The sequence below is a fragment of the Chlorocebus sabaeus genome, chromosome 17 (genome assembly GCF_047675955.1).
Source record: "Chlorocebus sabaeus isolate Y175 chromosome 17, mChlSab1.0.hap1, whole genome shotgun sequence".
Classification (NCBI taxonomy): domain Eukaryota; kingdom Metazoa; phylum Chordata; class Mammalia; order Primates; family Cercopithecidae; genus Chlorocebus; species Chlorocebus sabaeus.
In genome coordinates, this window is record NC_132920.1 from 385,111 (window position 1) to 398,018 (window position 12,908).

Below are 12,908 nucleotides of genomic sequence, written 5' to 3' on the forward strand. Positions count from 1 at the left end.
CTCTCCAGTGCTTCTCACAGCTGGTTTCTATATTCTGTGTAGAGTTCAATTTTTAACTGTGGAAGGGTTAGTCTGATAAGTTCTTCCTCGATTACTGAAACCAAAATTCCTCTGAAGGTTGTACTTTTTATTCTGTGGCAGTTCTAATTAAGAAAACATGCTACATTTTGTCATTAATTTTAGGATAGTTCAATCACGGGCTTACATAAAGGCACTGTAGAAACTTTTTAAGTGTAAGACAGTGCTACTACTAAGCTAACTTTATTAGGTTTTTCTTCACAAATTTAGCCAAAGTGGAATGTATTCCATTTTCAAATGTCTAATATAATGTTGAACATCATTCAATGAGTGTTCTTGCAATGACTAAAGGCTTTCCTCTAGACTGACATGAAGACATGATGGCTATAAGTCAGCACCTGGGATTCCTGAAAATATCAGGAAGAACTGTCAAATGACTTGCTGAAACCTAAATTCAGCACGTACGCCATTTCTCTGTCACACCAAGTGTGTGTCCAAGAAGAAAACGAGTGAGTATTGTATGTGCCTGTTCTCTGTGGGCACTGTCTCCATGAAGTTTTCGTTTCTTTAAAATACAGAAATTTCTTTTTTAAAAATAAAAATACATCTATTCCTCCCCAATATTTTTAAAAACAAAATTTTAAAGTAGAAAATTAAAGTTTTCTAGCATGCTCCTTCCTACCCCCTTTAAAGATATGTTTATGCATGTCAAATTGTACATATGAAATTGACACATTGTCTTTTTCAATAAAAATGAGGAAAGAATGAATGCACGTTTCCTTAACCAACATTTTCTACCAATATATGGTCAGTCCCCCCATTATCCATCACATCCATTATAAAGAAAGCATAGTATTTGTTTAGATATATAATACATTATTTAGCCAATTCATTACTAATGGGCATTTAGGTAGTTTTTCAGATTCTGCATATATTAAAAAAATACTTCAATAAACATCACTGCACATAATTCTTTACTTACTTCTGTAAAACTTTCCTTAAGATAAATTCTTAGAAACAAAACTTCTAAGTAAATTCTATACATATATATGTGTGTATACACACACACACACACGTGCATGTGTACAGCTGGGCCAATTACATATATGTGTGTACACACACACACACGTGCATGTGTATAGCTGGGCCAATTACATATATGTGTGTACACACACACACACACGTGCATGTGCACAGCTGGGCCAATTACATATATGTGTGTACACACACACACACACGCATGTGTATAGCTGGGCCAATTACATATATGTGTGTACACACACACACGCACGCATGTGTATAGCTGGGCCAATTACATATATGTGTGTACACACACACACACACGTGCATGTGTACAGCTGGGCCAATTACATATATGTGTGTACACACACACACACACGCATGTGTATAGCTGGGCCAATTACATATATGTGTGTACACACACACACACGCATGTGCACAGCTGGGCCAATTACATATATGTGTGTACACACACACACACACGTGCATGTGTACAGCTGGGCCAATTACATATATGTGTGTACACACACACACACACGTGCATGTGTACAGCTGGGCCAATTACATATATGTGTGTACACACACACACGTGCATGTGTACAGCTGGGCCAATTACATATATGTGTGTACACACACACACACGCATGTGTATAGCTGGGCCAATTACATATATGTGTGTACACACACACACACACGTGCATGTGCACAGCTGGGCCAATTACATATATGTGTGTACACACACACACACACGCATGTGTACAGCTGGGCCAATTACATATATGTGTGTACACACACACACACGTGCATGTGCACAGCTGGGCCAATTACATATATGTGTGTACACACACACACACGCATGTGTATAGCTGGGCCAATTACATATATGTGTGTACACACACACACGCACGCATGTGTATAGCTGGGCCAATTACATATATGTGTGTACACACACACACACGCATGTGTACAGCTGGGCCAATTACATATATGTGTGTACACACACACACACGTGCATGTGCACAGCTGGGCCAATTACATATATGTGTGTACACACACACACGCATGTGTATAGCTGGGCCAATTACATATATGTGTGTACACACACACACACACGTGCATGTGCACAGCTGGGCCAATTACATATATGTGTGTACACACACACACACGCATGTGTACAGCTGGGCCAATTACATATATGTGTACACACACACACACACGTGCATGTGCACAGCTGGGCCAATTACATATATGTGTGTACACACACACACACGCATGTGTATAGCTGGGCCAATTACATATATGTGTGTACACACACACACACACGTGCATGTGTACAGCTGGGCCAATTACATATATGTGTGTACACACACACACACGCATGTGTATAGCTGGGCCAATTACATATATGTGTGTACACACACACACACACGCATGTGTATAGCTGGGCCAATTACATATATGTGTGTACACACACACACACGTGCATGTGCACAGCTGGGCCAATTACATATATGTGTACACACACACACACACACACGTGCATGTGCACAGCTGGGCCAATTTACACTCCTAGAAAGATGATGGAACAGTTTGTTTCTTTGTGCCTTTGCCAAAAAGCAGGTATTATCAAGCTTTACATTTGTCAATCCAGAGGGTTTTAACAAAATGATACCCTAACGGTATTTTAAATTACATTCTTTGAGAATTGATTAATTTTATCCTATTTTTATATTTTATTGGCTGTATTAGTTTTCTTGTGAATTTCATGAACTTGTGTCTATTCTGCCAGCATATCTGCCTTTTTCTTTGTGGATTTCTAATAGAGGCTGTTTGCTGTCTAGCAACACAGCACCATGCCTAAAATTAAGGGCTGCCTGGATTTGAACTTGGAACCCTACCCCACCACTTCTAGCTACATGACCTTGAGCAAGTCACTTAAGCTCTTTGTGCTCAATGGCTTCATCTATAAAATGAGAATAAAAATACTGCTTACTCCTTGAAGTGTTTGTTATACGGATTAAATCAGGTGATTCACGCAAAGCCCTCTGCCACGTACATGGTGTGTGTGCGATAAATGCTGACTACGTCACTAAACATGTACACAGTAACGTGTGTGTATAAACGCATGTGTAAGGCATATCTGCATGTATAAATTCACATATACATGTAACATACAACTTATTTTATAGGGACCCCAAAACATTTTAATGATCCATTTTCTCAGAGAGCTACATTAAACTTTGAGGTCTGTCTGTAGTTTCCGCATTTTTTGAAAATCAAACAAAAATTACAATTTCTCCTTATCTCCATTCTTGTAGCATTTTTCTTATTCTCTAGAAATTCTACACTGGGCCTGAGCTTTGAATGATTTAAGTTACAGGATGCAAGAGATAACCTGATTGCGCAATGTCTCTCATAAAATTCACTGAAAACATCTGCAAGACACATTCCAAAAGGCAGAGATCTTAAAATTCAACAAACATGGACTTGAGAAGAGCTGTGCTTCTGCCTCTGTCTCCATAATTAGATTTACATTTTCTTCCTCTTCAATTTGCTGGAATGTGCTGCTTGGCACACTGCTCGGACAACACACAAGCCTCGCTCGCTGACGGAACTAACTGTGCACCCCAAGCCTGTGCTCTGGCGCATCTGAGGGGTGGGAGGTCACTCTGCTCCAGGTTATACGCATCATACATGCAAGCACCCAGCCCTGCCGTTAGTTTTAGAACGGTCCTAGACATACTCATGTCACAAATTACGTCAAGTTTTCCCCTTCCCAATTTCAATTACTATAATTAATATAAGAGCACTTGAATTAAAAATCAGTTCACTATTTACCTATAGAAAATGATTAAGTTTAAATTCACTTAGTAAACACCTTTAAATAATATATATTAATTTAAATTTTTATGACTATTTGACAGAAAAAATAGTTAAAACCAGTATTTAAGAGAAACTTAAAGAAATATTTTTTTCTTATTTAATGTTTCAAAGACATGAACTTCAATGTGCATTTGTAAATAAAGACCAACAGTATTCTTAATTTATTTAACGTTTATAAAATTCAAATACTAAGAACTCTTAATAATTGTGGATAACAGAACAATTAAAATCTTAACAGCAGTTCTGTGACTCAGAACTAACCAGAATAATCTTTACTGACATATACACAAGTAAAGAGGTGACACCAATTTAAATATCCAACGGTAAGATTTTAAAAAACATAGCTATGGCTTTAACGGTATCTCTTCTTGAATCATGAAATTAATCAACTGGATTTTTTTTTAATCACGACATACAGTATCGGAAACTAAATTTATTGGTTACTACAGCAATAAGTAATCAGTTACCCATATGATTTGCAAAATTCAGTTTCTGAAGAAGAAAACTCTGAAGATAATACTAAAGTTGTTAATTGAAATTATTTTGGAAGATTAATAGTCAAACTATTTTGGTTGTTCACTTTACACCAGGTCTCAACTTAAGTCAGCTTTAAACAAACTAAAAATCACTATATGACTATGCAAGGCTGAGGTTCAGTTAGTAATCATGAAGTCAAAACTACACAAAGAACAGAACTAAATAGAGCTTATAAAAGTGAAACGAGCACCGACAACTTCTACGTGTTTTTGGCATCTGAGAAAGAGTCAATAAATTGCTGACAGTATGGTGTTATGTGTCATTTGCTTATGAAAGTTTATCTTAAGAAAAAAACAAAACCAAAAAACGAAGTTATGTTAAAAAAAAAAAAAAAAAAGCCTCACCACTCAATGTCGCACAGCCAGAAGAATCTTAATTTTGTATTGAAGATTACCTGAGGTTACAGACGCTTACTAAGATCAATCTCAGGATTACATTTAGGCTCTGATCCCAATTCACAACAGAGGCTTGCACTAGTTCAATGTGATGGCTGGAAAACATGAAGGTCATAGAGAAAGGACTCTGGGTACCTTAAATAAATCCAGTGAGGACTTGGAAATTCACTGGATGCAGCAGAAACCGAAGATCCCCGGGAGTCTGGCACTGCCTGCCGCTGACCGCCCCCCGCGCCCTGGTTACTACTGTGACCTAACGCCGCCCTTCAGGGAACGGCCTTCAGAGATGTCTATTTTCCCAAGACACCTTGGGGCGGGCGGATGGGAAAGGCCTGCCCTCCACCCGCAGACGTTCTCGACGGCCCTGCCGGTGTTCGGCAGACGCTAAAAAGCAGCAGGTCTGAGACAGGGAAATGATTTAATATTCTCAGAGAAATACCACAAATGATTTAATATTCTCAGAGAAATACCACAAATGATTTAATAGCCTTGAACACAACCAAATAAGATAAGAATGATTTCAGAGTGAACAGTTAATGTCCTTACATGCGAATCACAGGAAAAGATACGAACTTTAACAAAATTCATTTAAACTATTACCCAACAATAGTTCGGTAATAGTTTAAATAATTAGACAGATAGAATTGCTGATGTGTCAGATGTGTAAACAGTTAATGTACTTACACGCTAATCATAGGGGAAGATATGAACTTTAACAAATTCATCTGAACTATTACCGAACAGTGTCTTACTTTTTGCACGGTGATGCACATTGTTCGGTAAGAGTTTGACGAGTTGAACAGATGGAACTGATGATGTGTTGGATGTGCCTGACAGTTGCATTTTAATTGAAATGCACTTGCTGAAATTTAGAAAGTGCACACAACTACCATATGAGAATTCACAAAGGACAAGAAAATGAGTACTCTAACTCGTTTTAATTCGGCAAATATGAATATCCACTGTGGACTGTTTATTAAAAAGTGAATCAGAAGAACAGTGGAAACGAGCACACCGTATGACGCACTTTCCTACCGAAAAAAATTTTGAGAAAAATCAGGCAAAAGCATACGGCAAACACTTGGAAGAGAAGGAGCAGCCGGCACATTTAGAAAGATGGTAGCTTATTACAGAAAACTGCCAATCTTCATTCACTCCACAAACACACACGTGGCATCAGCTGAGTGCCAGAAACGGCTAAAATCTCTGAGAGCAAGAGACCCAAACGACGGCCTGTGCTGAGGGCTGAGGCAAAGGAGGGAGATAACGACAACACATGTCCTGTGGGCACAGGGAGTTGTAGGAACTGCTCTGCGAGCGCCATGGGTAGAGGTAGGCCAACATGACCTGGAGACATGCGGGGATGGGCTGGGTGAGCTCCCAGAGGACACAGGGCCTGGAAGGGCAGGAGAGGTTAGAAGAGGGGGCAGAGGTGAGAGGTACTAGGCACAGGGTTCACAGTGCATGAAGCACCCGGCCTGCCGGCTGCCTGGGGGAGCCCGTGGAGAGGGAGGTAACTCAGAGCAAGCACAGGGAGTACTGCTGGCCTTCTGCATCTGTGGCCTCTGCATTTGTGGCCTCCCCAGTGGTGGCTTCTGCATCTGTGGAGCCAACCAACCATGAATAGAAAATATTCCGAGGGAAAAACCGGTGGTTGCATCTGTACTGAACATGTATGAACTTTTTTCCTTGTCATCATTCCCTAAACAATACAGTATAACAACGATTCACAACGCACTGGCATTGCATTAGGTGTTAGATGCAATCTAGAAATGATTTAAAGCATACAGGAAGATGCGTGTAGGTTACATGCAAATATGACACCATTTCACACCAGGAACTTGAGCTTCTGTGGAATCTGGTAGCTGTGGGGACGCCACCTTGTCGAGAAGTCTGGGGTTAGCTTCCAGGAGAATGAGCCTCCCTGAAGGATTTTCAGCAGAGGATTGAAAGGGTTCAATTTATATTTTAGAAGGATGAGCTTTTCAAAAAGGCAGAGGTTGAGTCCAGCTGGAGAGGGGGTGTGGGGCGGAGCACTGGGGCTGTGGGCAGGCTGCCAGGGCAGAGGTTGGCACAGCACAGCTTCCCAGGTTTTACTATTATGAGAAGATACTGTAAGCATTTTAAGTAAGATACTGATAGAATCTGCCTTAGACTTTAAAAGGATGTACTTTGAGGGTATGAACTGAATGTGGTTTGGGCACAGAAAAGTGTGTGTACGGAAAAGCACAGGAGGAATAAAGGCTTGCATGACTGCCATGACTGTGAGCTCAGGAAATTCAGTAACTGTGGTCACATTAAGTAACTGTGGCTAATTTAATGATCCCGGTTTTTAGACTTTTGGCATCACTATATGTGAACACTATACAATAAAAACCACAGGTGTTTAAACAGTAAACAATTTTATCATCGTTTAGTGTAAGCACTATACAATACAAACAAAAGGAGGTTAAAGTGATGAGTTAAAACAATGAAGTTACCAAACCTGTTAGCAACTCACTGGTGCATCTGCATCTGTGCATCCACGAAGAACCCGTGTCCGATACCAGATGACCCGTTCTACACAAACCACTCCTCTAAAAAGTGCCAACCCGTGTCCGACACCAGCACGACCCCTTCTACACAAACCACTCCTCTAAAAAGTGCCAACCCGTGTCCGATACCCGCACGACCCCTTCTACACAAACCACTCCTCTAAAAAGTGCCAACCCGTGTCCGATACCCGCACGACCCCTTCTACACAAACCACTTCTCTACAAAAGTGCCAACAGGCAGCTTGGTTTTAGGTTTTCCGCATTTTTTCATACAAAGAAACAACTACTTGATCAATCAAAAGTTTGATTCAGAAAGCAATAGTTATTTTAAAAACATATATTTTAAGTGATTCAAGTGACTTTCATTTGAGATACAAAGATGATACTTGAACAGTGTCATTCATCCTTCTGGGGCTCCCTTCCCTTTGACAAATTCCTATAATAATCTTACTCCTACACACTTTTCTCCTATCCTTCACCTTTACAGCATCACTAATCAAGTCTTACATAGAAGTGACCAGATTTCTTCAATACGTTTTTTTGATGAGGTACACAAGGTCATTGCATGAAACTGTCACTCACAACCACTCTATTGTATCTATGTGAAAGACCGTAGGAAGCAGGAAAGCATGACTGAAACCATCAATTGTTATACGGTATAATTAATTTTTCTCTAGAATTTCAGAACAGCTTTAAGCCACTGAGTAATAATACAAAGTGTCCTAATTTCCAAACTATCCAAGAAATGGGTTTAAGTGAACAAAAAGTTAAAATCAAATTAATCTCTCATTCTCAGTAGATATGAGAAAAATGAGAATAAAATGAAAAGAATTCAAGCAGGTATCAATTGATAAAAGCATACCCACATATTACGCAAGAAACTTTGTTTACTTACCTGTTGGAGGTAGGCAGTCTTTCCAATCAAAATATCCCGCATAAATTCCAGGTTCTAAGGAGCCAACGATGGGATCTGCTTTCAACTCGATGTAATTTTCAAAGAGTCTTTGATCTAGTTCTTTCAGTGAGGCCATGCTAACCTAGAAACACGTAATGACGAGTATGAGTTGCCTATTTGAGGGTGATGGAAAAAGTAAAATAATGTTAACAATAAATACTTCAGACTATAATAAAAGCACTTATCAATCTTCCTACAAAAGATCGTGAATTTATTTTACATATTTTCAGTAACAAAGATCTCTTTTAGCATAGCTATTTTGCAGAAGAAAAAATAATCTCCATAGATGGACTATAGGTCATTGTATTCGTCTGTTTTCACACTGCTAGAAAGAACTGCCCGAGACGAGGTAATTTATAAAGGAAAGATGTTTAACTGACTCAATGATGTCATGCATGGCCGGGCTGGGGAGCCCTCAGGAAACTCACAGCCCTGGTGAAAGGCAAAGTGGAAGCAAGGCACCTTCTTCCCAAGAGGAAGGAGAAGGGCCCAGCGGAAGGGGAAGAGCCCCTTATAAAACCGTGAGGTCCCGCTAGAACTTACTACCACGAGAACAGCACGCGGGAAACTGCTACTGTGATTCAATTACCTCCAGCTGGTCTCTCCCTTGACACGTGGGGAATATGGAGATTACAGATCAAGATGAGATGTGGGTAGGACAGAAAGCCTAACCCTATCAGTCATTTTTGAAAATACTAACCTCTCATTTCTGTAAGCAGAGCAAGAGACATTATAGATACTAAATTGTAATAGCCAGTAAACTACAATTAAAAAGGAACCATTTAAAATTACGCTATGTTTCTTCATATTAACTAATTCATTTGAAAAGTGTTACCAATAGAAAATAATCCTGCTCTGACACTCTAGCAACCCCAGTGCAGCTCCCCTGGCTTCTCCCTCCAGTTACAGCTCTGCCTGTGTGGCCTGCAGGTCAGGCCTTAGATTCTAAGGCAACTCCATAGAGAGGCCAGACACAGGGCTCGCTGTCATGGGAAAAAAGAAACAGGAAGGACCCCTATTAGAAAGTCCTGTCCTTGGCGCAGTTCAGCTGCATGTGCTGTGGGCTCCTGATGGGAGCGGGAGCAGAAGAGGGTAAGGAGGCTGGCATCAGCCCTATATGAGTATGCCTGGTCTCACCAGCAGCCAGGAGGCCAGGAGTGGAAGACACGGGAGGCAGAGACCCAAGCATGGAGGATTGGGAAGTCTGGGGTGTGGAGAGTGTGTGGGCCCAGGTCACTGGTCTCACCAGCAGCCAGGAGGCCAGGAGTGGAAGACACGGGAGGCAGAGACCCAAGCATGGAGGGTTGGGAAGTCTGGGGTGTGGAGAGTGTGGGCCCAGGTCCCTCTGCAGGGGGCTGGTGGCTGTTCTGCTTCTGCAGCACTAGCCTAAGAGGGACAGGCTTCTCTCCAATGCCAGGCCTAAGCTGCAACAAACTGACAATGAAAAATGAACACACATCTAAGGGAGTCAGCTGCACAGGAACACCCATCGAGCAGTGAAATTCAGCGGCAGAAGAGACAAGCAACAACTTGAACAGAAAAAATAAAGAAAACCCTTATGGAGATTAAAGTATAATACAAAACAAGATTTCTAGAGGTGAAACATATGACTTCCAAAGGTAGCAAATGAGCAGATTAACAGAAGGAACTACTGGTCACTGTTGAGACTGATCTGAAGTACAAGAACTACTTCAAAGCACAGAATAAAAATGTAAAGAGATGAAAATTATGAAGAACAAGACTAGAAGATAAATTCAGGAGTTCTAACATGCAAAAAATAGAAATTCAAGTAAAGAAATATAAGCAGCTAGAGAAAAGGTATTAATTAAACAAGCAATAGGAGAAAATTTAACTGGATCTAAAGAAAGACCCAAGTTTGCAACTTGAGTAGGCTTGCAGAGTGCCAGGCTAGGCTGGTAAGACAGCCCACACATCTAGGCTGTTAAAGTTTCTAGTTTCTAATACATTTATTCTAAATAGAGAGAGAGAGAGAGAGAGAGAGAGAGAGAGAGAGCGCACGCGAGAGACTGACTTTCAAACTCCTAGATCAAAAGAATAATTTACTATTAAAGAAGAAAGAACTGGTCTGACATAAGATTTCTCACATGCAATACTTGGAGCTGAAATCACTGGATTAAAATTTACAGGAACGAAAGAACAGAACCCAAGAATCCTGTTAGCCAGCGTGTCATTCTCTTAACAGAGTCCAAGAAAGATATTTTTGGATATGCAAAGGTTCAAAGAGTATTGCACCCATGTAATGAGCAAGGGCTCCAACCTAAAATCAGATAAATCCGAACACAGAAGACGAACTACTGAGGAAACAGTGACCGGCAGTAACTCTGCCCTTCTTCATCTCTCTCTCTCTCTAGCGTCTGTAAACACAAACCGAAATAGACGATTAGACGCTCCCCAGGCATGTGAAATACAAGTGCTAAGTAACATTTCTTCAAAGGGAAGAGGCATCCAAAAGGGAGAGACTAGTAACACCCAGCAAAGGGACAGATCGAAATCTGTGAGAGGGAACCCGTGGCTAGACATTTATAGCTGAAAACGTCTTCAAAGAAAGGTTTAAAAGGAGAAAATCTTAAACCACTGCTCTAATTTTCTGCCCCAAGTATCTAAAAAAAGAGAAAATTAAACCCAAAGAAAATAGAAGGAAAAGATAAAGAACAGAAATAAATTTTTTAAAAAGGCAAATATTAAAGAAAACTACCAATGCTAAAAATAGGTTCTTTGAAGATAAAAATCAAAACGATTAGCCAGGCATATGGTGGTGCACATCTGTGGCCCCAGCTACCTGGTGAGAGAATCACTCTAGCCCAGGGGATCGAGGCTGCAGTGTGTTATGATTGAACTACTGCACTCCAGTCTGGGTAACACAGAAAGACCCTGCCTCTTAAAAAATTTGAAAATTTTTAAAAATTAAAAAGGAATAATAACAAAAATGATAAGCTCCTGGGCAAGACTGAAGAAGAAATAAAGATAAAAACTCATACGTCGCCAAGAACAGAAATGAAAAAAAAAATTCCTATAGATCCTGAAGATATTAAAAGGATAGTAAAAGGACATTATAGTTTTATGCCATCAAGTCTTGACAACAGAAAGGAAACTGCTAATCTCCTGAAAAACACAACCTTCAAAAACTGGCACAACTAGTCCTATATTTATTAAACTAATTGAATCCATTATAGGCAAGGGCTTGACAACGAAAACTTCCAGGTCCAGGTGGTTTCACTGGAGATGCTACCAAGGATGTAAGGAAGAAGTTACAGCACACACAAACATTTTCATAGAATAGAGGCTGAAAGCATTTCCTATTTTGTTTAATGAAGCCAGTATAACCCTAATATCCAACCTGAGCAAGATATTATGAGAAAAAAATTCACACCAATAGCCTTCATGAACAAAAACATAAAAATCCAAACAAACTATTTGCGAATAAAATAAATAAATTTTAAAAATATATCATGCAGAAGCGGTATTTTTTCAACAGATGAAGAAAAAGCACTTGAGAAAACTTTCATGATAAAAATTCTCAGTAAACTAAGACCAGAAAGAAAATCTGCTGTGTAAACGGCATCTGCAAAACGGTACAAATAGAGAATGCCTTCTCCAGAAGGTCAGGAATAATGCAAGGTTGTCCCCTTTCACCACTTATTTCAAGATTATACCCGAGGTCCTAGTCCATGAAATCTGGCAAGAAATAATACCAAAAAAAGAAGAAGCAAAACTGTCTTTATTAACAGAAGACATGATCATGTATTTAGAAATTATAATCAGGTTGACAAACTAATGGAATAAGCCAATTTACTGAAGTAGCAGGGTCAATAACAAAAATCAATTATATTTCTGTATAATAGACACAGAAGAAGTATAATACAATACCATAAAAAATAAAATACCTAGGAATAAACTTAACAAAAGACATGGAAAATCTCTACTGAAAACCATGAAACATTGCTGAAAGAAATTACAGATGGCCTGAGCAAATAAATAGGATGATCAATATTGGTAATTTTCTCCAAATTCAATGAACTCCTAAAAGGCCTTTTCTTGGTAAAAATTCACAGGCTAAAATTTATATATAAATGGAAAGGACCCAAAATAGCCCAAACAATTTAAAAAGAACAAAGTTGGAAGACTCACACTACATGATATCAACACTGACTATAAACCTGTAATAAATAACACAATGCAATATTGGCATAAGGATGGACATTGTAGACCTAAACATAAAAGTTAACGTTACAAAACTTCTGGGAAAAAATATTCAGGACATTGAAGCAGGTGAAGATTCTGACAACATATGAAAGGCATTAAACATTTTAAAAGCTTGATACAGTGGATCTCATCAAAATTAAACAGTTCTGCTCAAAAGATATTATAAAAACAAAACAGCAAGCCATGAACTGAAAAAATATGTATGTGTGACAGAGGACTTATATAGAGCCTTCTAAAAATCGTCAGTAGAAAGATGACTGATGGCCAATTTTAAAAACGAGCTGGGACTAAACAAGCACTTCAAGAAAGAAGCTGCCTGAATGTGAGTGTCTGAATATACCA

The 12,908-nt window shown here is 39.4% G+C and overlaps 1 protein-coding gene across 5 annotated transcripts in view; it reads right to left on the reverse strand.

The window, feature by feature from the left end:
* The window catches only part of EXOC2 (exocyst complex component 2), a 204,607-nt gene that overhangs the window by 35,411 nt on the left and 156,288 nt on the right, over positions 1-12,908 (reverse strand). For all 5 annotated transcript variants that reach the window (XM_073005611.1, XM_007973874.3, XM_073005610.1 and 2 more), the window contains one exon: positions 8,283-8,424. In XM_073005611.1, the coding sequence (XP_072861712.1) occupies positions 8,283-8,424 (142 nt within the window). The remainder of the gene's footprint in view (positions 1-8,282; positions 8,425-12,908) is intronic.